The 22,918-nt window shown below is 42.8% G+C and overlaps 1 protein-coding gene across 4 annotated transcripts in view; it reads right to left on the reverse strand.

Annotated features, from left to right (window-relative positions):
* Window positions 1–22,918, reverse strand: part of LOC123485691 (zinc finger protein 260-like) — a 179,594-nt gene that overhangs the window by 90,411 nt on the left and 66,265 nt on the right. For 2 of the 4 annotated variants that reach the window (XM_045216791.1, XM_045216792.1), the window contains exons 4-5: window positions 17,376–17,473; window positions 17,068–17,245 (exon numbers count right to left, since the gene is read on the reverse strand). In XM_045216791.1, the coding sequence (XP_045072726.1) occupies window positions 17,068–17,245; window positions 17,376–17,473 (276 nt within the window). Of the gene's footprint in view, window positions 1–348; window positions 970–8,030; window positions 8,974–17,067; window positions 17,246–17,375; window positions 17,474–22,918 lie in introns of those variants that run through there. The other 2 variants (XM_045216794.1, XM_045216793.1) reach the window with 2 other exon arrangements.

Raw genomic sequence — 22,918 nt, forward strand, 5'->3', positions numbered from 1 at the left:
TTTTATAAAATATTGTTTGTGATGCAAATGTGAAAAGGTAGTTCCACGAATTGGGTGCCTTTTGCGTCCCTTTGATATTTTAAGCAGAAATTAAGCACCAATATTGAATTTCAAAAGCCTGTTATATTAGATGAAGTGCACTTTAATGTAGAACATTAAAGAATTCAAAAAATCTAATTTAAAAGTCCAAAAAGTATCTGTACCAATGGCAGATTGACCCTTTAACAATTCCTACAGTACTGAACAACATATTGAAGTATATAACTTCAGTAGAACGCCCCTAAAAAAAACCACACATTAGATAAACAACTGCATAGCTTGTGCCCCTGTTTTTAAGACAATACTTACTGGTGTTAATCTGATCTTCTGTCTCCTCTTCTTTCACCCCTAAAACGTCTTCCTCCTTCACCTTCATTGAGATACCATCCTCTTCTTCCTTCACGATAACATCCTCTTCTTCTTCCACTGTGACAGCCTCTATCCCCTCTTCCTCTCCAAACGGAACTTTCTCTCCTTTCACTGTAACATCCTCCTCCTCTTCTTTCAATGTAATATCCTCCTCTATTGTTTTGAAAGCTTCTTCCTCTCCTTTAACTGTAATATTCTCATCTTCTTCTTTCACGACAATGTTCAGCCCCGGAGCTTCTTTCTCCATACAGCAGACCTCCTCTTCTTTAGCAGGGGAGGAGTAGTTTAGTGAGCTCATGGTCAGGGATGTTAGCTAGTTAGCTAGTTAGTTAGCATTAGCGACTAGCCTAGTGCTAGGCTCAGTATCAACCTTTAACAAATTTGCAAATTAGGTTAAAGTTAACCAGTAGATAATGTTACGTCAACATAAATGTGTTTAAAACACTGAGATAAGCTAATGTACATAAACATGGTCTAAAGCCTCAATCTTTCGGTTTTATGTTGGCTAGCAAGCTACCGAGGTGGTTGAAAGAGTAGCCGTGTGGTTGTTGTTGAAGAAGTGTCCCGTCCAGGCCATTATACGTCACGCAAGAATCATCACCTGAAAGACGCACATCGCCATCTGCTGACTGGAATGGGTAACGCAGTTTGGAAACAATATTAACTACATTCTTGGTATTGGCAAAGAATGTCGAGGTGGATGGGCCTAGCAACGATTGTTCAGACAGCTTGGTGTATCTCTGGTTTGGTAGCTAGCCAGTTTGAGTTGGGGAGCGTCTTCAGCGAAAAGACAAGCAGTTGGAAAGGGAGTAAGTCCCGATGATAGTGAGGATAACAGCTCCGATGAGGGATCGGAAGACGATGGTAATTCAGGAGAGGAGGACAGCGGATCAGAAGAGGAGAGCAATGAAGAGGTCAAGGCCAAGGATAGAATAGAATAGACGCCGGAAGGGAAAGGAGGAGGAAAATGGAGTCCTTAGAGAAGGCAAGAAACAGATATAGGTTTGGAGAAATGCATTATTATCATAAGGAGACGTATACTTGGATGAATGAGGAGGAATGGAGGGAAAAAGAGAGGCAGAGGAGGTCTAAGAGAGAGATGGAGGAAGACTGAGTTTGAGTCAGTTAAAAATGGCGGGAAAAAGGGAGAAGGTTTGTTAAAGAAGAGTGGTAGGAAATGTAAGCAAAGTGAGCTGAAGACAGGAGGAGAAATGGAAGTGAATGAGGGTGATGTATCGGAGGTGGAAGGTGTGATGAAGTACTCGGAGCCCGAGGATTACACAGCGGGTCAGAATAAGGATGTCTGTGACAGTAGGAGTGAAGTTTGTGGAAAAAATGGATCCTTGTATTTTGGCTGATCCAATTGTGGTTTCAAGATGGGTGAAAAGAGCGTTGGGTATAGTAGAATCGGTGAGGGTAACCAGAAGTGGTCTAGTGATAATTGTTTGAGTTTCTGTTGGGCAGAGGGAGAAGGCGCTCAGAGTTAAACAAATGGGGGAAAGAATTGTGAATTGTTTCGCTCTTAAGAAAAGTGCGCCATTGAGAGGAGTGATTACTGGAGTAGCAGTGAATGTAAAAGTTGACCAATTGAAGGAGATGATTCCCGGTGTGTGTGATGCTCGTCGTTTGGTGCGACGTAAACAGAGTGGCGAGAGTGGGGAAACAGAAGAGTCATTGTCTGTTCTTTTGAGTTTTGAAGTTGAGTCTTTGCCTGAGAAAGTGAGGTTAGGATATATAAGTTATCCAGTGAGAGCATATGTGCCGAATACCTTAAGATGTTACAGGTGTCAAATTTATGGGCATGTGGCAGCAGTGTGTAGGAGGGAGGTTCCAAGGTGTGAGAAGTGTGCAGAAGGACATGAGACTAAGGAGTGTGAAGCAGTGGGAAAAGTGGTGGTGTGTGCTAATTGTAGGGGTGGCCATGGGGCTGGGGATCAGACATGTCCAGTGCGAGAGAAGCAGGTTGAGGTTTCCAGGGTAAGAGTAGAGAGGAAGTTGTCATGTGCGGAGGCAGTGAAGAAAGTAGAGGAAGAGGGGTCAAGGGGGAGGGATCCTGAGAGAAATGGTGTGAGTAGTAGAGATTTACCAGTACAGAGTGATAAACCAAAAAGTGATATATGGTTCAGCAAGATTGGATTTTTAGCGTTTATAGCAATGGTTATTAATTGTACTGCAGGGATGGAACGCAAATCGAAGAAAATTGAGGTTGTGGTGGCAGCTGCAGAGAGATATTTGGGTGTGCGAGACTTGACAGCAGAAGAGTTACAGAGAGTGTTAAGTGGTGATGTCCCATCATTTCAGGTTGAGGGCATGAGGTAGGAGTGAGTGTATTTAAACAGTGGAGAAGGGTGGGGTTAATTATTAGTTGTAGTGTTGAAGGTGTGAGTGTAGTGTTAGATGGTAGGATATTTATTTGCTTTGGTTTATTTATTTTTCAAGGAAAGATAAGGGAGTTGAACTCCAGCCTAGTAGGTGGCGGTAATGCAACAAATTGGATGCCAACCGCCGTTAAACCTCATTGAAGAAGAAGAAAATACATGTCGACGTTGCCCTTCGAGTCTGGTTGATTTAATTCAGTATAATATCCTAATTTAGCACAAATTGTAAGTATTGGATTGAACAAGAGAGGCCAGCAAAACATGCACAATGACTACGCTGATATGACGCTCACTTCTATGAATAGGTAGTGTGTTAATACACATTTATTCTGTTAATTTCTCACATTCGTTTTTTTATCTAGAAGTGACCATACTATTCCCTTAAAGCCACGCTCTATAAGATACAAATCATCCTGTAAACAATAGAGCAAATGCATCACATGCAAATAGCACTTGATTATCTTTAGTGATGTACACTGAGTATACAAAACATTAAGAACACCTGCTCCGTCCATGACATTGACTGACTAGGTGAATCCAGGTGAAAGCTATGATCCCTTATTGATGTCACTTGTTAAATCCACTTCAATCAGTGTAGATGAAGGGGAGGAGACCGGTTAAAGAAGGATGTTTAAGCCTTGAGACAAATGAGACATGGATTGTGTATGTGTGCCATTCAGAGGGTGAATGGGGGAGACAAAATATTTAAGTGCCTTTGAACTGGGTATGGTAGTAGGTGCCAGGCACACCGGTTTGTGTCAAGAACTGTAACGCTGCTGGGTTTTTCCAGCTCAACAGTTTCCCATGTGTACCAAGAATGGTCCACCACCCAAACAGTGGCGGTTGGTGCCGTTTAAGATGAGGGAGGACTTTTTGTTTTTCATGAGCATGGCCATATTTCTATTACACCACATTGGATGACTGTCATTCATATTCCATTCACCCTGTTCAATGTAACAGCGATAGGTTTATGCTACTACATGATAATTTTCCCTATACCCATCATGAGGTTGCTACAACCTAGCCTATTAAGTCTATGGAAGGGCCTGAGAACCATGAGCCTCCTAGGTTTTGTGTTGAAGTCAATGTACCCAGAGGAGGACGGAAGCTAGCTGTCCTCCGTGCTACACCATGGGCCTACCCTACAGAGTGCTGTTGAGGCTACTGTAGACCTTCATTGCAAAATAGTATGTTTGAATCATTTATTTGGTGATGTGATTATATTTAGTATAGTTTTATCTAAAAAGGATAACTTTTTTAATGTTTTACCATTTTTATTTTTCTGAAAATCACTCAGGAGGATGCACCCAAACGACATCCAGCCAACTTGGAACAATTGTGGGAAGAATTGGAGTCAACATGGGCCAGCATCCCTGTAGAACGCTTTCCACACCTTGTAGAGACCATGTCCCAACGAATTGAGGCTGTTCTGAGGGGAAAAGGGAAGATTGCAACTCAATATTAGGAAGTTGTTCCAAATGTTTGGTAGGCTTTACGGAAGAGTGGCCAGAAAAAAGCCATTGCTTAAAGAAAAGTATAAGCAAACAGGTTTGGTGTTCGCCAAAAGGCATGTGGGAGACTCCCCACATGCCTTGCAAAAGTATTCACCCCCCTTGGCATTTTTCCTATTTTGTTGCATTACAACCTGTAATTTAAATGGATTTTTATTTGGATTTCATGTAATGGACATACACAAAACAGTCCAAATTGGTGAAGTGAAATGAAAAAAATAACTTGTTTCAAAATGTCTAAAAAATAAATAACGGAAAAGTGGTGCGTGCATATGTATTCACCCCCTTAGCTATGAAGCCCCTAAATAAGATCTGGTGCAACGAATTACCTTCAGAAGTCAAATAATTAGTTAAAGAAAGTCCACCTTTGTGTAATCTAAGTGTCACATGATCTGTCACATGATCTCAGTATATATACACACCTGTTCTGAAAGGCCCCAGAGTCTGCAACACCACTAAGCAAGGGGCACCACCAAGCAAGCCGCACCATGAAGACCAATGAGCTCTCCAAACAGGTCAGGGACAAAGTTGTGGAGAAGTACAGATTAGGGTTGGGTTATAAAAAAATATCTGAAACTTTGAACATCCCAAGGAGCACCATTAAATCCATTATAAAAAAAGTGAAAGAATATGGCACCACAATCTGCCAAGACTCACGGACCAGGCAAGGAGTGCATTAATCAGTGAGGCAACAAAGAGACCAAAGATAACCCTGAAGGAGCTGCAAAGCTCCACAACAGAGATTGGAGTATCTGTCCATAGGACCACTTTAAGCTGTACACTCCACAGAGCTGGGCTTTACGGAAGAGTTGGCAGAAAAAAGCCATTGCTTAAAGAAAAGTATAAGCAAACACGTTTGGTGTTCGCCAAAAGGCATGTGGGAGACTCCCCAAACATATGGAAGAAGGTACTCTGCTCAGATGAAAATAGAATTGAGCTTTTTGGCCATCAAGGAAAACACAATGTTTAGCGCAAACCCAACACCTCTCATCACCCCGAGAACCCCAACCCCATTTCATCAGCAGGGACTGGGAAACTGGTCAGAATTGAAGGAATGATGGATGGCGCTAAATACAGGGAAATTCTTGAGGGAAACCTATTTCAGTCTTCCAGAGATTTGAGACTGGGACGGAGGTTCACCTTCCAGCAGGACAATGACCCTAAGCATACTGCTAAAGCAACACTTGAGTGGTTTAAGGGGAAACATTTAAATGTCTTGGAATGGCCTAGTCAAAGCCCAGACCTCAATCCAATTGAGAATCTGTGGTATGACTTAAAGATTGCTGTACACCAGCAGAACCCATCCAACTTGAAGGAGCTGGAGCAGTTTTGCCTTGAAGAATGGGCAGAAATCCCAGTGGCTAGATGTGCCAAGCTTATAGAGACATACCCCAAGAGACTTGCAGCTGTAATTGCTGCAAAAGGTGGCTCTACAAAGTATTGACTTTGGGGGGTGAAAAGTTATGCACGCTCAAGTATTCCATTTTATTGTCTTATTTCTTGTTTGTTTCACCCCCCAAAATATTTTGCATCTTCAAAGTGGTAGGCATGTTGTGTAAATGAAATGATACAAACCCCCCAAAAAATTACAGGTTGTCTGGCAACAAAATAGGAAAAATGCCAAGGGGGAGTGAATACCACTGTATATGTCATTTAGCAGACACTTTTATCCAAAGCGATTTGCATTCGTACATGCATACATGTTACATATGGTTGGTCCCGGGAATCAAACCCCCTACCCTGGTTTTACAAGCACCATACTCTACCAACTGAGCTACAGGACCACAAGGAATGACGCAGATAAACACACAGCCTGAATTTGAAAAATAGAATTTAATCAAAGACCGTAACATTGAAACTGACATGCTCCATATTCAGTTCAAATCAAATGTTATTTGTCACATGCGCTGAATACAACCGGTGTAGACCTTACCGTGAAATGCTTACTTAGAAGCCCTTAACCAACAATGCAGTTTTAAGAAAAAGAAGAGTTAAGAAAATATTTACTAAATAAACTATATAAATAAAAAGTAACACAGTAAAATAACAATAATGAGGCTATATACAATGTGCTGAGGTACAGGTTAGGAGCAGAAGTTGAATGAAAAACATACAGCTTTATACAGTTTGATTTAATGGGGCATGACCAAAAGTACAGTTCTATTTTAGTAAATATATATGAGACAAGTGTACGAGCAGTATGTGTGTTCTCTCATAAATTTTAAGTAGCCAATATGTGAAGTGATACAGTGAGGGAAAAAAGTATTTGATCCCCTGCTGATTTTGTACGTTTGCCCACTGACAAAGAAATGATCAGTCTATAAATTTAATGGTAGGTTTATTTGAACAGTGAGAGACAGAATAACAACAAAGAAATCCAGAAAAACGCATGTCAAAAATGTTATAAATTGATTTGCATTTTAATGAGGGAAATAAGTATTTGACCCCTCTGCAAAACATGACTTAGTACTTGGTGGCAAAACCCTTGTTGGCAATCACAGAGGTTAGACATTTCTTGTAGTTGGCCACCAGGTTTGCACACATCTCAGGAGGGATTTTGTCCCACTCCTCTTTGCAGATCTTCTCCAAGTCATTAAGGTTTCGAGGCTGACGTTTGGCAACTCGAACCTTCAGCTCCCTCCACAGATTTTCTATGGGATTAAGGTCTGGAGACTGGCTAGGCCACTCCATTGACCTTAATGTGCTTCTTCTTGAGCCACTCCTTTGTTGCCTTGGCCGTGTGTTTTGGGTCATTGTCATGCTGGAATACCCATCCACGACCCATTTTCAATGACCTGGATAAGGGAAGGAGGTTCTCACCCAAGATTTGATGGTACATGGCCCCGTCCATCGTCCCTTTGATGCGGTGAAGTTGTCCTGTCCCCTTAGCAGAAAAACACCCCCAAAGCATAATGTTTCCACCTCCATGTTTGACGGTGGGGATGGTGTTCTTAGGGTCATAGGCAGCATTCCTCCTCCTCCAAACACGGCGAGTTGAGTTGATGCCAAAGAGCTCGATTTTGGTCTCATCTGACCACAACACTTTCACCCAGTCCTCCTCTGAATCATTCAGATGTTCATTGGCAAACTTCAGACGGGCCTGTATATGTGCTTTCTTGAGCAGGGACCTAGCGGGCGCTGCAGGATTTCAGTCCTTCACGGCGTAGTGTGTTACCAATTGTTTTCTCACCGTTCTCATGATCATTGCAACTCCATGAGGTGAGATCTTGCATGGAGACCCAGGCCGAGGGAGATTGACAGTTATTTTGTGTTTCTTCCATTTGCGAATAATCGCACCAACTGTTGTCACCTTCTCACCAAGCTGCTTGGCGATGGTCTTGTAGCCCATTCCAGCCTTGTGTAGGTCTACAATCTTGTCCCTGACATCCTTGGAGAGCTCTTTGGTCTTGGCCATGGTGGAGAATTTGGAATCTGATTGATTGATTGCTTCTGTGGACAGGTGTCTTTTATACAGGTAACAAACTGAGATTAGGAGCACTCCCTTTAAGAATGTGCTCCTAATCTCAGCTCGTTGCCTGTATAAAAGACACCTGGGAGCCAGAAATCTTTCTGATTGAGAGGGGGTCAAATACTTATTTCCCTCATTAAAATGCAAATCAATTTATAACATTTTTGACATGCATTTTTCTGGATTTTTATGTTGTTATTCTGTCTCTCACTGTTCAAATAAACCTACCATTAAAATTATAGACTGATCATTTCTTTGTCAGTGGGCAAACGTACAAAATCAGCAGGGGATCAAATACTTTTTTCCCTCACTGTATAAGACAATGGGAGCACTGTGTATGTCCTCTGATGAACTTTAAGTCAATGTGATATGAAATATCAATTTACACACTAGGATAAGTTATTCTTCTCTCCTGTGTGGATTCTCAGATGAGCTTTCAGGTTGTCTAACCGGTTAAAACTCTTTCCACACTGGGAGCAATGGAAAGGCTTCTCCCCTGTGTGTATTAGCTCATGAGTTTTCATGTTTCCTAAGTGGTAAAAACTCTTTCCACACTGGGTGCAATGGTGTGGCTTCGCTCCTGTGTGTGCCCTCTCATGTTTTTTCAGGGTGTTTAACTGGTTAAAACTCTTTCCACAATGGGAGCAGTGGTAAGGCTTCTCCACTGTGTGTATTTGCTGATGAGATTTCAGGTTGTCTAACCGGTTAAAACTCTTTCCACACTGGGAGCAATGGAAAGGCTTCTCCCCTGTGTGTATTCGCTCATGAGTTTTCATGTTTCCTAAGTGGTTAAAACTCTTTCCACACTGGGCACAATGGTGTGGCTTCGCTCCTGTGTGTGCCCTCTCATGTCTTTTCAGGGTGTCTAACCGGTTAAGACTCTTTCCACAGTGGGAGCAGTGGTAAGGCTTCTCCACTGTGTGTATTTGCTGATGAGATTTCAGGTTGTCTAACCGGTTAAAAGTATTTCCACACTGAGAGCAATGGTATGGCTTCTCTCCTGTGTGTATTCGCTCATGAGCTTTCAGCTTTCCTAACTCTTTAAAACTCTTTCCACACTGGGCACAATGGTGTGGATTCTCTCCTGTGTGTGTCCTCTCATGTCTTTTCAGGCTTCCTAACTTGGTAAAACTATTTCCACACTGGGAGCAGAGGTGTCGTCTTGCTGGTTTGGACGTCTCTGGTTCCTCCGACTTTGGTTTTTCTCCTGCCAAAGACAGTGTTTATTTAAAGAGAGACCTGAATGAAACCTCCACATGATGAAACTGCCTTGCTGTGAGGTTTAATCCAAATCAGATCCCTCAATAGCCTGAGGACAGTTTTCAAACATTTAATCAATTAAAACAATCTTGCTGTGATTTCAAAACAAATTATGTTGTAGATATTCCTGGTAATTACTGATAAGTTTTCATTCATTCTGTTTTATAAGTCAGAACTAGACAGTTCTAGGACACTCAAGACAGACATCTCTGGATTCCTATCGTGCAGGTGGTTGTAAATGTATAACCTTAATAGCTGTATGATACAGAATGAGACCTACACATTTCCTTCAACCTAAAATAAGTAAAGAAGTAATTTTGAGTGGAAGTTTTTTTTGTTGCATTGGAGACAGGCACAAAGCACATCAGTAACATCTCCCCATTGTCGAAAGGGTCCTGTTTAAATGGCAATTGATCTGATTTAGACATTCACACATTTTTTACATTTTGACTATCACTAATGTCATGATATAATGGGTAAAGTCTAAAATAATGTGAAATATTTTGTTCCTAAAAATATAAACACACAGATTTTCCAAGCGCACAAAAGCCTTATTCTCTCAAATCTTGTGCACATATTTTTTAAATCCTTGTTAGTGAACATTTCTCCTTTGACAAGATAATCCATCCACCTGACAGTTGTGGCATATCAAGAAGCTGATTAAACAGCATGATCATTACAAGGGTGCATCTTGTGCTGGGGACAATAAAAGGCCATTAAAATATGCAGTTGTGTCACACAATGCCACAGATGTCTCAAGTTTTGAGGGAGTGTGCAATTGGCATGCTGACTGCAGGAATATCCACAGGAGATGTAACTCCGTCTTTTTAGAGAATTTGGCAGTGCATCCAACCGGCCTCACAACCGCAGACCACGTATAACAACGCCAGCCCAGGACCTCCATATCGTCTGAGACCAGCCATCCCGACAGCTGATGAAACTGAGGAGTATTTCTCTCTGTAATACAGCCCTTTTGTGGGGGAAAATGTATGCGCTCCTGCCCAGTCATGTTAAGTCCATAGATTAGTGCCTAATTTATTTATTTACATTGACTGATTTGCTTATATCAAGGCTGCCCAACCCCCCTCTTCCTGGAGATGTACCGTCCTGTGGGTTATCAGGCCAGCTCTAATTTAACACACCTGATTCTACTTATTAGCTGCTCAACAAGACCTTAACAAGCTGAATCAGATATGCTAAATTAGAGTTGGACTGAAAACAATCGTTGAAATTGTTGCGTTTATATTTTCGTTTAAGTTTTAGAACACCTACTCATTCAAGGGTTTTTCTTCATTTTTACTATTTTCTACATTTAAGAATAATAGTGAAGACATCAAAACTATGCAATAATACATATGGAATCATGTAGTAACCAAATAAGTGTTAAACAAATCAAAATATATTTTATATGAGTTTCTTCAAAGTAGTCACCCTTTGCCTTGATGACAGCTTTGCACACTCTTGGCATTCTCTCAACCAGCTTCATGAGGTAGTCACCTGAAATGCATTTCAATTAACAGGTGTGCCTTCTTAAAAGTTAATTTGTGCAATTTTGTTCCTTCATAATACGTTTGAGCAAATCAGTTGTGTTGTGACAAGGTAGGGGGGGTATACAGAAGACAGCCCTATTTGGTAAAAGACCAAGTCCATATTACGGCAAGAACAGCTCAAATAAACAAAGAGAAACAACAGTCCATCATTACTTTAAGACATGAAGGTCGGTCAATACGGAACATTTCAATAACTTTGAAAGTTTCTTCAAGTATAGTCACAAAAACCATCAAGTGCTATGATGAAACTGGCTCTCATGAGGACCGCCAAAGGAATGGAAGACCCAGAGTTACCTCTGCTGCAGAGGATAAGTTCATTAGAGTTACCAGCCTCAGAAATTGCAGCCCAAATAAATGCTTCACAGAGTTCAAGTAACAGACACACCTCAACATCAACTGTTCAGAGGAGACTGTTTGAGTCAGGCCGTCATGGTTGAATTGCTGCAAAGTAACTACCACTAAAGGACACCAATAAAAAGAAGAGACTTGCTTGGCCCAAGAAACACGAGCAATGGACATTAGACCGGTGGAAATTAGTCCAAATAGGAGATTTCTTGTTCCAACCGCCGTGTCTTTGTGAGACGCGGTGTGGGTGAATGGATGATCTCTGCATGTGTATTTCCCACCGTAAAGCATGGAGGAGGTGTTATGGTGTGGGGGTGCTTTGCTGGTGACACTGTCTGTGATTTATTTAGAATTCAAGGCACACTTAACCAGCATGGCTACCATAGCATTCTGCAGCAATACGCCATCCCATCTGGTTTGGGCTTAATGGGACTATCATTTGTTTTTCAACAGGACAATGACCCAACACACCTCCAGGCTGTGTAAGGGCTATTTTACCAAGAAGGAGAGTGATGGAGTGCTGCATCAGATGACCTGGCCTCCACAATCCCCCGACCTCAACCAAATTGAGATGGTTTGGGATGAGTTTGACCGCAGAGTGAAGGAAAAGCAGCCAACAAGTGCTCAGCATATGTGGGAACTCCTTCAAGACAGTTGGAAAAGCATTCCAGGTGACTACCTCATGAAGCTGGTTGAAAGAATGCCAAGAGTGTGCAAAGCTGTCATCAAGGCAAAGGGTGACTACTTTGAAGAAACTCATCAAATATATTTTGATTTGTTTAATAATAATAATAATAATAATATGCCATTTAGCAGACGCTTTTATCCAAAGCGACTTACAGTCATGCGTGCATACATTTTTTTTTTGTGTATGGGTGGTCCCGGGGATCGAACCCACTACCTTAGCGTTACAAGCGCCGTGCTCTACCAGCTGAGCTACAGAGGACCACACTTTGTAGGAGTTTAACACTTTGTAGGATACTACATGATTCCATGTGTTATTTCATAGTTTTGATGTCTTCACTATTATTCTACAATGTAGAAAACAGTTTAAAAAAAATAAGAAAAAAACTTGAATGAGTAGGTGTGTCCAAACGTTTGAGTAGTACTGTACATACAGTGCACTCTGAAAGTATTCAGACCCCTTGACTTTTTACACATTTTGTTACGTTACGGCCTTATTCTAAAATTGATATTTTAATTTTTTTAATTTCCCCCTCATCAATCTATACACAACACCCCACAATGTCAAAGCAAAAACAGGTTTGTATGAATTTTTGCAAATTTTTTCAAAAAGAAAAGCTGAAATGTCACATTTACGTAAATATTGAGACCTTTTACTCAGTACTTTGTTGAAGCACCTTTAGCAGTGATTACAGCCTAGAGTCTTCTTGGGTATGACGCTACAAGCTTGGCACACCTGTATTTGGTGAGTTTTTCCCCATTATTTTCTGCAGATCCTCTTAAGCTCTGTCAGGTTGGATGGGGAGCGTTGCTTCACAGTGGCCAACATCCTCTCCAGAGATGATCGATCGGGTTCAAGTCCGGTTTCTGACTGGGCCACTCAAGGACATTCAGAGACTTGTCCTGAAGCCACTCCTGCATTATCTTGGCTATGTGCTTTTGGTCGTTGTCCTGTTGGAAGGTGAACCTTTGCCCCAGTGAGGTGCCGAGCACTCTGGAGTAGGTTTTCATCAAGGATCTCTCTGTACTTTTCTCTGTTCATCTTTCCCTCGATCCTGACTAGTCTCCAAGTCCCTGCCGATGAAATACATCCCCACAGCTTGATGCTGCCACCACCATGCTTCACCGTAGGGATGATGACAGGTTTCCTCTAGACGTGACGCTTGGCATTCAGGCAAAGAGTTCAATCTTGGTTTCATCAGACCAGAGAATCTTGTTTCTCATGGTCTGAGAATCCTTTAGGTGCCTTTTGGCAAACTCCAAGCGGGCTGTCATGTCCTTTTTACTGAGGAGTGGATTCCGTCTGGCCACTCTACCATAAAGGCCTGATTGACGGAGTGCTACAAAGATGGTTGTCCTTCTGGAAGGTTCTCACATCTCCACAGAGGAACTCTGGAGGTCTGTCAGAGTGACCATCGGGTTCTTGTTCACCTCCCTGACCAAGGCCCTTCTCAACTGATTGTTCAGTTTGGCCGGGCGGCCAGCACTAGGAAGAGTCTTGGTGGTTCCAAAGGTCTTCCTTTTAAGAAGGATGTTGGCCACTGTGTTCTTGGGGACCTTCACTGCTGCAGAAGTGTTTTGGTACATTTCCCCAGATCTGTGCCGTGACACAATCCTGTCTCGGAGCTCTAAGGATCATTCCTTTAAACTCATGACAGGTGTGTGCCTTTCCAAATCATGTCCAATCAATTGAATTACCACAGGTAAGTTGTAGAAACATCTCAAGGATGATCAATGGAAACATGATGCATCTCAGCTCAATTTGAGTCTCATAGCAAAGCGTCTGAATACTTATTTAAATAAGGTATCTGGTTGTTTTTTTTCTACATTTGCAAAAATGTACAAAAACCTGTTTTGTTTTTGTCATTAAGGAGTATTGTGTGTAGTAGACTGATGAGGGAAATTTTATTTTTAATTCATTTTAGAATCAGGCTGTAACATAACAAAATATGGAAAAGGTCAAGGGGTCTGAATACTTTCCAAAGGCAATATTATAAAGTATGAAAAGGCTTGTTCATTCAGATGTCATGAATTCACTATGATATCATTATATTTGTATATGTTTTATTGATTGAAAATCGTTTTTTTCTCAGACATAAAGAAACAATTCCAGGTGAAAGCCAAAGGCCATAGCTTTAATAAAATAAAGAATTAACTGGCAAAGTAGCAGAGCGAGGCCCGCATTCAGCAACGTCACGAGTCACGTTTTTGCAGCTGTTTCAGTACAGCACTACAGGGAGAGAGGGCAAACTCCACTGGACTGGTTTCATAGTATGGAATCACTTCAGAGTTTCTGGATTTTGGGTAAACTTCTCATTTAAAGCATCATTGAGAAATAATTAATTGAAGTTGGAACATTTGTAGACTAGCGGTTAAGAGTGTTGGACCAGTAACCTAAAGGTCGCTGGTTCTTATCCCCACGCCCGCAAGGTGGAAAGGTCTGCCGTTCTACACTTGAGCAAAGCAGTTATCCCCCAACAACAACTGCTCCCCAGACGCTGATGACGTGGAACGTCGATTAAGGCAGCCCCCACACCTCTCTGATTCAGAGGTGTTGATTTCAATGAGGAAGACACATTTAGGGTGAATGCATTCAGCTGTGACTGACTAGATATCCCCTTTCCATTCCATTTTCATCCCAGTCCTCCTTTAAGACTCCATAATGTTTCATCATTAGATGCTACAGTCCTCCTTTAAGACTCCATAATGTTTCATCATTAGATGCTACAGTCCTCATTTAAGACTCAAAATTGAACTAATCTTGACTTTTGTTTGCCTGTAGGCCACATTATTTATCAAGAGCGTTTTCATCTATATTTTTTGTAGATGTCTGTTTACCACCACAAACCGATGCTGGCACTAAGAAGGCACTCAACAACCTGTATAGGGCCATAAGGAAACAGGAAAATGCTAATCCAGAGGCTGTGCTCCTAGTGGCCGGGGACTTTAATGCAGGGAAACTTACATACGTTTTATGTCATTTCTACAAGCATGTCACATGTGCAACCAGAGGGAAAAAAACTCTAGAACACCTTTACTCCACACACAGAGACGCGTACAAAGCTCTCCCTCCATTTGGCAAATCTGACCATAACTCCATCCTCCTGATTCCTGCTTGCAAGCAAAAACTAAACCAGGATGTACCAGTGACTCACTAAACCAGGATGTACCAGTGACTCGCTCAATAAGGAAGTGGTCAGAGGACACAGATGCTAAGCTACAGGACTGTTTTGCTACCACAGACTGGAATATGTTTGGGGATTTTTCCGATGGCATTGAGGAGTACACCACATCAGTCACTGGCTTCATCAATAAGTGCATCGATGACGTCGTCCCCACAGTGACCGTACATACCCCAACCAGAAGCCATGAATTACAGGCAACATTCGCACTGAGCTAAAGGGTAGAGCTGCCGCTTTCAAGGAGCAGGACTCTAACCCGGACGTTCATAAGAAAGCCTGCAATGCCCTCTGACGAACCATCAAACAGGCAAAGTGTCAATACAGGACTAAGATTGAATCATACTACACCGGCTCCGATGCTCGTCGGATGTGGCCGGGCTTGCAAACTATTACGGACTACAAAGGGAAGCACAGCCGCGAGCTGCCCAGTGACTCAAGCCTACAAGACGAGCTAAATTACTTATAAGCTCGCTTCAAGGCAAGCAACACTGAAGCATGCATGAGAGCATCAGCTGTTCCGGACGATTGTGTGATCACGCTCTCCGCAGCCGATGTGAGTAAGACCTTTAAACAGGTCAACATTCACAAGACCGCAGGGCCAGAAAATTACCAGGACGTGTACTCCGAGCATGCGCTGACCAACTGGCAAGTGTCTTCACTGACATTTTCAACCGGTCCCTGACCGAGTCTGTAATACCAACATGTTTCAAGCAGACCACCATAGTCCCTGTGCCCAAAAACGCCAAGGTAACCTGCCTAAATGACTACCGACCCGTAGCGCTCACGTCTGTAGAAATAAAGTGCTTTGAAAGGCTGGTCATGGCTCACATCAACATCATTATCCCAGAAACCCTAGACCCACTCCAATTTGCATACCGCCCCAACAGATCCACAGATGGTGCAATCTCTATTGCACTCCACACTGTCCTTTCCCACCTGGACAAGAGGAACACCTACGTGAGAATGCTATTCATTGACTACAGCTTACCGTTCAACACCATAGTGCCCTCAAAGCTGATCACTAAGCTAAGGAACCTGGGACTAAACACCTCCCTCTGCAACTGGATCCTGGACTTCCTGACGGGCCGCCCCCAGGTGGTAAGGGTAAGTAACAACACATCTGCCATGCTGATCCTCAACACAGGGGCCACTCAGGGGTGTGTGATCAGTCCCCTCCTGTACTCCCTTTTCACCCATGACTGCATGGCCAAGCACGACTTCAACACCATCATTAAGTTTACTTACAACACAACAGTGGTAGGCCTGATCACTGACAACGATGAGACAGCCTATTGGGAGGAGGTCAGAGACCTGCCAGTGTGGTGCCAGGATAACAACCTCTCCCTCAACGTGACCAAGACAAAGGAGATGATTGTGGACTACAGAAAAAGGAGGACCGAGCACGCCCCCCTTCTCGTCGACAGGGCTGTAGTGGAGCAGCAACAAACTATCGTGGTCCAAACACACCAAGACAGTCGTGAAGAGGGCATGACAACGCCTACTCCCCCTCAGGAGACTGAAAAGATTTGACATGGGTCCTCAGATCCTCAAAAAGCTATACAGCTGCACCATCAAGAGCATCCTGACTGGTTGCATCACCGCCTGGTACGGCAACTGATCGGCCTCCGACCACAAGGCACCACAGAGGTTAGTGCGTACGGCCCAGTACATCACTGAGGCCAAGCTTCCTGCCATCCAGGACCTCTATACCAGGCGGTGTCAGAGGAAGGCCCAAAACATTGCAAAGGACTCCAGCCACCCTAGTCATACACTGTTCTCTCTGCTACCGCACGGCAAGCAGTACCGGAGCGCCAAGTCTAGGTAAAAAAGGCGTCTTAACAGCTTATACCAACAAGCCATAAGACTCTTGAACAGTTAATCAAATTGCTACCCCGACTATTTGCATGGATCGCACCCCACCCCAATTTTTACGCTGCTGCTACTCTCTGTTTATTATCTATGCATAGTCACTTTACCATAATGTTTTTAGGAAAGGTTTTTGTAAAACATGCACCATACATCAGATCATCTTGAAACTGTCTCTCTAAAACAAACTTTCATCAAGGTTTTATATAGGCTATCGGTGTCTCTCTTTTCATTGGCAGAATCCTTTTTCAGTGTTCTGATATTCATAACATCCATATCCACCAGTCGATCTTCATAACTGGAAATATACCAGTCTATCTTCATGTCAACTAACATAACTCTGCTGGTTGTCCTGGTAACAGATACCAGTGGGCAGATCTATTTTATTTGTTCAAACTAAACTACAGCACTTACTTTGATGAGTCAAATCTGCTCCTTTCTTCTCTTCTCCTCCTCTCACAGTTCCACTCAGCCCCGTTGTTTTCCTGCAGTCCACCAGCCGCACAGACAACCTCTTCAGACCCAGCAGTAAGGTGCTACTGGGAGAGGTACGACACGGGGACTCTGGGAGGGAGGAAGGGCTAGCGTTGTCCTGGTAACCATATAGAGGGGACACAGACACATATCATTATGGATGCTGATGTCAATGTTGTCATAAACTGCTTCACAGAAACCCAGACCCCGATAGAGCAAGCTCTATGCTAGACCAGACCAAGCTGTACCATCTGGTGTTCTGATCTGGAGAGACTCTTCTCTGCCTCGTCAGTATCAGGATGTTGTTGAGGCTCCCCAGAGGATCCATGATAGTCATGTCTCTCTCCTATGTGAACAAGAACATCAAACAGATAGTAAACTTATGATCTATTACAACCATAGTCTTACAAGAGACATGAATATGTCTAAACAGGGCCTTAAATGTAAAAGGGTCTTTCCACAAAATGGGTGCCCTTTGATATTTTAAATAGAAATTAAGCACCAATATGTAATTTTAAAAGCCTGTTATATTTGATTAAGTGCACTTTAATGTAGACCACATGGAGAATTCAATAAATCTAACTTAAAAGTCCCAAAAATATATGTACCAATTGCAGATTGCCCCTTAAACAACTCCTACAGTACTGAACAACATATTCAAGTATATAACTTCAGTAGAATGCCCCTTTAAAAACACACATTAGTTCAAGAACTGCATAGTTTGTGCCCCTGTTTTTAAGACGATACTCACTGGTGTTAATCGGATCTTCAGTCTCCTCCTCCTCCTTTTTCACTCCCAAAACGTCTTCCTGCTCCTCTTTTATTGAGATAGCCTCCTCTTCCTCCTTTACTCCAAAAGGTTTTTCCTCTTCTTTCACTACATTCTCTTCTTCTTTCAATGTTATGGCATCTTCCTCTTTTTTGATTCTGAAAGCTTTTACCTTCTCCTCTTCCACTCTGAAAACCTCTTCCCCATCTTCCTCTTTCACTGTAATATCATCCTCTTCCTCTTTCAATGTGATAGCCTCCTCTTCCTCCTTTTTCATTCTGAAAGCTTCTTCCTCTCCTTTCACCAGAGCTTCTTTCTCTGTCTAGTTTAGTGAGCTCAAGCTCCGGGCGATTAACCTAGTGCAGTATCAATTTAACAAATTTGCTAATTTAACAAGCAAATTACGTTTAAATGAACTAGTAGACACGTAAACGTAATTGTGTTATAAACACTAAGATTAAATACACAAGATTGGTCTAAAGAGCTTCAATGTTTCGGTTTTATGTTCGCTAGCAAGCTACCGAGGTTGTTCAAAACACTAAAATGAATATACACAAGATTGGTCTTAAAAGCGTCAATATTTCGGTTTATGTACGCTAGCATCTAACGATGGTTAAATCAGTAGCCTTTTGTCGCTGTTGAAGAAGCCTCCCGTCCCGTCCACTAGATTATACGTCACGCAAGAAGCATCACCTGAAAGACGCACATCGCCATCTGTTGACTGGAGTGGGTAACGCAGATTGGAAAAATATCCATTACATTGTTTATTCTGGCAAACAATGTCATAAGAAATCATTTAAAAACAACCAGATGTTATGTTCTCTTACTTCTTACAGCCAATACTTTCTTCCAGGGCTGACCTGGCCATTAGGCAGGATTAGGTGACAGATTGACTAGGGTGGCATATTCCGAGCTAAATTGACCAAGGCTCATCATTAACAACACATAACACCTCACATAATTCTGCCCAAAAACGATGAAAACGTATCTCACCCAATGGCATATGGGCTATTTAGGTGAGTGTTGATGTTGCCACATGAAGCAATGCCCACTTACCCAAAGGCAACGTGGACAGATCAATCAATCAATCACATTTGATTTATAAAGCCCTTTTTACATCAGCAGATGTCATAAAGTGCTATACAGAAACCCAGCCTCAAACCCCAAACAGCAAGCAATGCATATGTAGAAGCATGGTGGCAAGGGAAAACTCCCTAGAAAGGCAGAGAACTAGGAAGAAACCTAGAGAGGAACCAGGCTCTGAGGGGTGTAACAGGACATGGCCATTAAGGCCAGATTTTTCTCCAAGATGTTCAAACGTTCATAAATGACCAGCAGGGTCAAATAATAATCACAGTGGTTGTAGAGGTTGCAACAGGTCAGTACATCAGGAGTAAATGTCATTAGCTTTTCATAGCTGGGCATTTAGAGGTTGAAATAGCAGGTGCGGTAGAGAGAGAGAGAGTTGAAAACAGCAGGTCTGTGACAAGGTAGCACGTCCGGTGAACAGGTCAGGGTTCCATAGCCGCAGGCAGAAGAGTGGAAACTGGAGCAGCAGCACGACCAGGTGGACTGGGGACAGCAAGGAGTCATCAGGCCAGGTAGTCCTGAGGCATGGTCCTAGGGCTCAGGTCCTCCGGGATGGGAGGGTGTTATGATGTTAGGGCATAGAATCGTGAGGACCGAGGTAGAGTTACGAGATAATTGGCTTGGTTCCACGGAGTCTGCATTCCTTATGTCAAAGGAGATTAGTGATGTTTATGGTAGTATGCTGGATGGATATGGTATACCGGCTTGGGTCAAAGGGTAATACCAACAGAGAAAGGGAGTGCCTACGATGATTACCAGATGTTCGTGGAGAGACTTGTAACAGAGTGTATATATAGAGAGAGTGGATCTTTGTTCTGGAGTTAGGAAGTTGGAAAGAGACAGGGCTATGTCTGTTATAACTAACCACGGTACCATATTAAATATCTTATATGAACTCCTCATCAAAAGTGTCTAAGTACATCCTTACATTCGTAATCACTTGAAACTCATCATAACAGAGGGAGAGAGGGACTCTCCCTGTGTAGAGCACATGCCCCTTAGCACTTCCAGTCTCTATAGTGCCCTTTTCAGTGGTGGTATCATTTGTATTCATTTTTTGTCTTAGTTGTTCTGAACCCACTGCAAGTGTTTGTTAAATCTGCCTAAGTGATTTGTATTTTCCTTCAACTTCCTGAAGAGGAAACAGCGCTGAAATAACCCTGTCTGAGTGTGAGCGTTTATCTACCACTATGTGTAGCCGTTAGCGATGATGCTAATGACAACCATTCTCTGATTGATGGAAAGGGTTTCCCAAAAACCTTGTTAACTACAGAGTAGTCTGTGCTTACCGGGCAGAATGATGTCATGATTATTTGCATCAATCCAGTTGTGATTTGTTCAGCAAACTCTGCAATCACGTGTGCAACAGAGACACCACTAACCAAGCAAGGCTCTTGCTGGTGCCTCTTGAATTAAATGGTATCTACACCCAAAAATGAAAATGTCAAAAGTGGTCTCCTGATGTGGTTTAAGTATTGTTGTGGGCTCAGAATTGTGTTGTTTTTCTATAAAAAAAAAAAGAAGGGACAAATCAGAAACCTGGAAAAACTACATGAAGAAAACAAAAAATCAAAACAAAATGTAATTAGGTAAAACATTTAACAGATTTGATACGGCCCTAAATATTCTATCCATTTTCTCTCATTACTGGATTATCTAGGGATAGTGTAGAGTAACAGCTCTACCCTGCAGTGACCTTTAACCTCCCTGCCCCTCAATACTTCTTCCACTGGATCAAAGCTTCAGCCAGGTAGGATACATGATAGTGGCAACACATGGAGCTGGGTTGGATATAGTCATGGTAGGATACGTGTTCCTGTTCCTGGTCGGGAGAGGTTGTGTTTTCTCTAGCAGGAGGTAAGCTTGGCTTCTTATATGGTGTTGAGTAAAGCTTAAACCATGTATTTAGATTGTAGGTAGGTATTGTAGTTAGGTATTGTAGGTAGTCTACTTAGGTAGTTATTGTAGGTTATTGTAGGTAAGTATTGTAGGTAAGTATTGTATTCGGCGAAGCACGAGACTAGCTAACCCACTACCTGGACCAACAAAGCTAGCTAGCTAGCGGGTAGCTACTGGTAACTTTTAGCAACTGTGGATAGTTGTTTCCAATGTTATTTCACGCTTAAGAGTACCTGTAATTAAGCCAACTAGCTACCTACCATTCAGCTGTTTTTCTAACCTCATTATCCGAGGCATTAACGTTAGGTGGTTGGTGGCTGCTGTACTTAATTACAGCTACTGATTGCAGTCTGCCACCCAGACAGCTGGCGTCGGGTAAGTTTGGTTTTATACATAGCTTGGGCTTTGTCGAGTAAGGCTTAAACTATGTATTTAGATTGTAGTTAGGTATTATAGGTAGGCATCGTGGGCTGTATATTATTAGGTATTATAGGTAGGCATCGTGGGCTGTTGTGGGTAGTTATTGTAGGTTAGCATTGTATTCGGGCGGTGCCGGGTGTAGCACGAAGCTAGCTAGCTAGCTAACTCACCTCCTGGACTAGCTGGCGAGTAGCTATTAGCAACGGTAGCAACTAAATACAATATCCTTTTAGCCAGCTACATTTGTTCGCAGCGCCGCCGTTACTCAAACAAAGTCAACACAGCAGCCATTGCTAGCTAGCCAACACGACAAGCTAGCTGTACTGTAGCAGCTAAATACAATATATTTGTGCTAGCTAGCCAAAGTTTAATTATTGCTGCGTTATGAAAGGAACTAGACACGGACACGAATTATCTGTTTAGTGTGTTAACACACTATTGGTAGTTTGTTGTAACCAAGTATTGGTGCTAAACTGTGTGTTATTGGATGCTAGCATGCTAGTTAGCTATAGCGTCATAGTTAGCTAGCTGAATAAAGTAAGTTGAGTCTATTCCTTGAAACATTGAACGGCTGTAGTTCACAACAATTCTAATTTCTAAAGTGGAAGTTGGGAGAGTTTTATTCGGGTGGTTCAGTGAAACAATTATAGTTTCTGAGGTGAAGTTGGGAGAGTTATATTTTGGGAGTTTTGGTTTTTACTCTCTCCTTTCCCAGATGTTTAGTTCATTTCATTCCGATCTCCTCTGCATTATTGTAGCCATTTGCTACAGCCTGTCAACTATGCCTCTGCCTATCCCTGTTCTCTCCTCTCCGCACAGGCTACACAAACGCCTCACACCGCGTGGCTGCTGCCTCTCTAACCTGGTGGTCCCTGCACGCACCCCACACCTGGAGTTCCAGGTCTCAGGCAGCCTCTGGAACTGCCGTTCTGCTGCCAACAAGGCTGACTTCATCCCAGCCTATGCTACCCTCCAGTCCCTCGACTTCCTGGCGCTGACGGAAACATGGATTACCACTGAAAACACTGCTACTCCTACTGCTCTCTCCTCGTCTGACCATGTGTTCTCGCATACCCCGAGAGCATCTGGTCAGAGGGGTGGTGGCACAGGAATCCTCAGCTCTCCCAAGTGGACATTCTCAATTTTTCCCCTAACCCATCTGTCTATCTCCTCATTTGAATTCCATGCTGTCACAGTCACTAGCCCATTTAAGCTTAATATCCTTGTCATCTATCGCCCTCCAGGTTCCCTTGGAGAGTTCATCAATGAGCTTGACGCCTTGATAAGTTCCTTTCCTGAGGATGGCTCACCCCTCACAGTTTTGGGGGATTTCAACCTCCCTACGTCTACATTTGACTCATTTCTCTCTGCCTCCTTCTTTCCACTCCTCTCCTCTTTTGACCTCACCCTCTCACCGTCCCCCTACTCACAAGGCAGGCAATACGCTTGACCTCATCTTTACTAGATGCTGCTCTTCTACTAATCTCACTGCAACTCCCCTCCATGTCTCCGACCACTACTTTGTATCCTTTTCTCTCTCGCTCTCCTCCAACACTACTCACTCTGCCCCTACACAGATGGTAATGCGCCGCCGCAACCTTCGCTCTCTCTCTC

The sequence above is a fragment of the Coregonus clupeaformis genome, unplaced genomic scaffold (genome assembly GCF_020615455.1).
Source record: "Coregonus clupeaformis isolate EN_2021a unplaced genomic scaffold, ASM2061545v1 scaf0802, whole genome shotgun sequence".
NCBI classification, from domain to species: domain Eukaryota; kingdom Metazoa; phylum Chordata; class Actinopteri; order Salmoniformes; family Salmonidae; genus Coregonus; species Coregonus clupeaformis.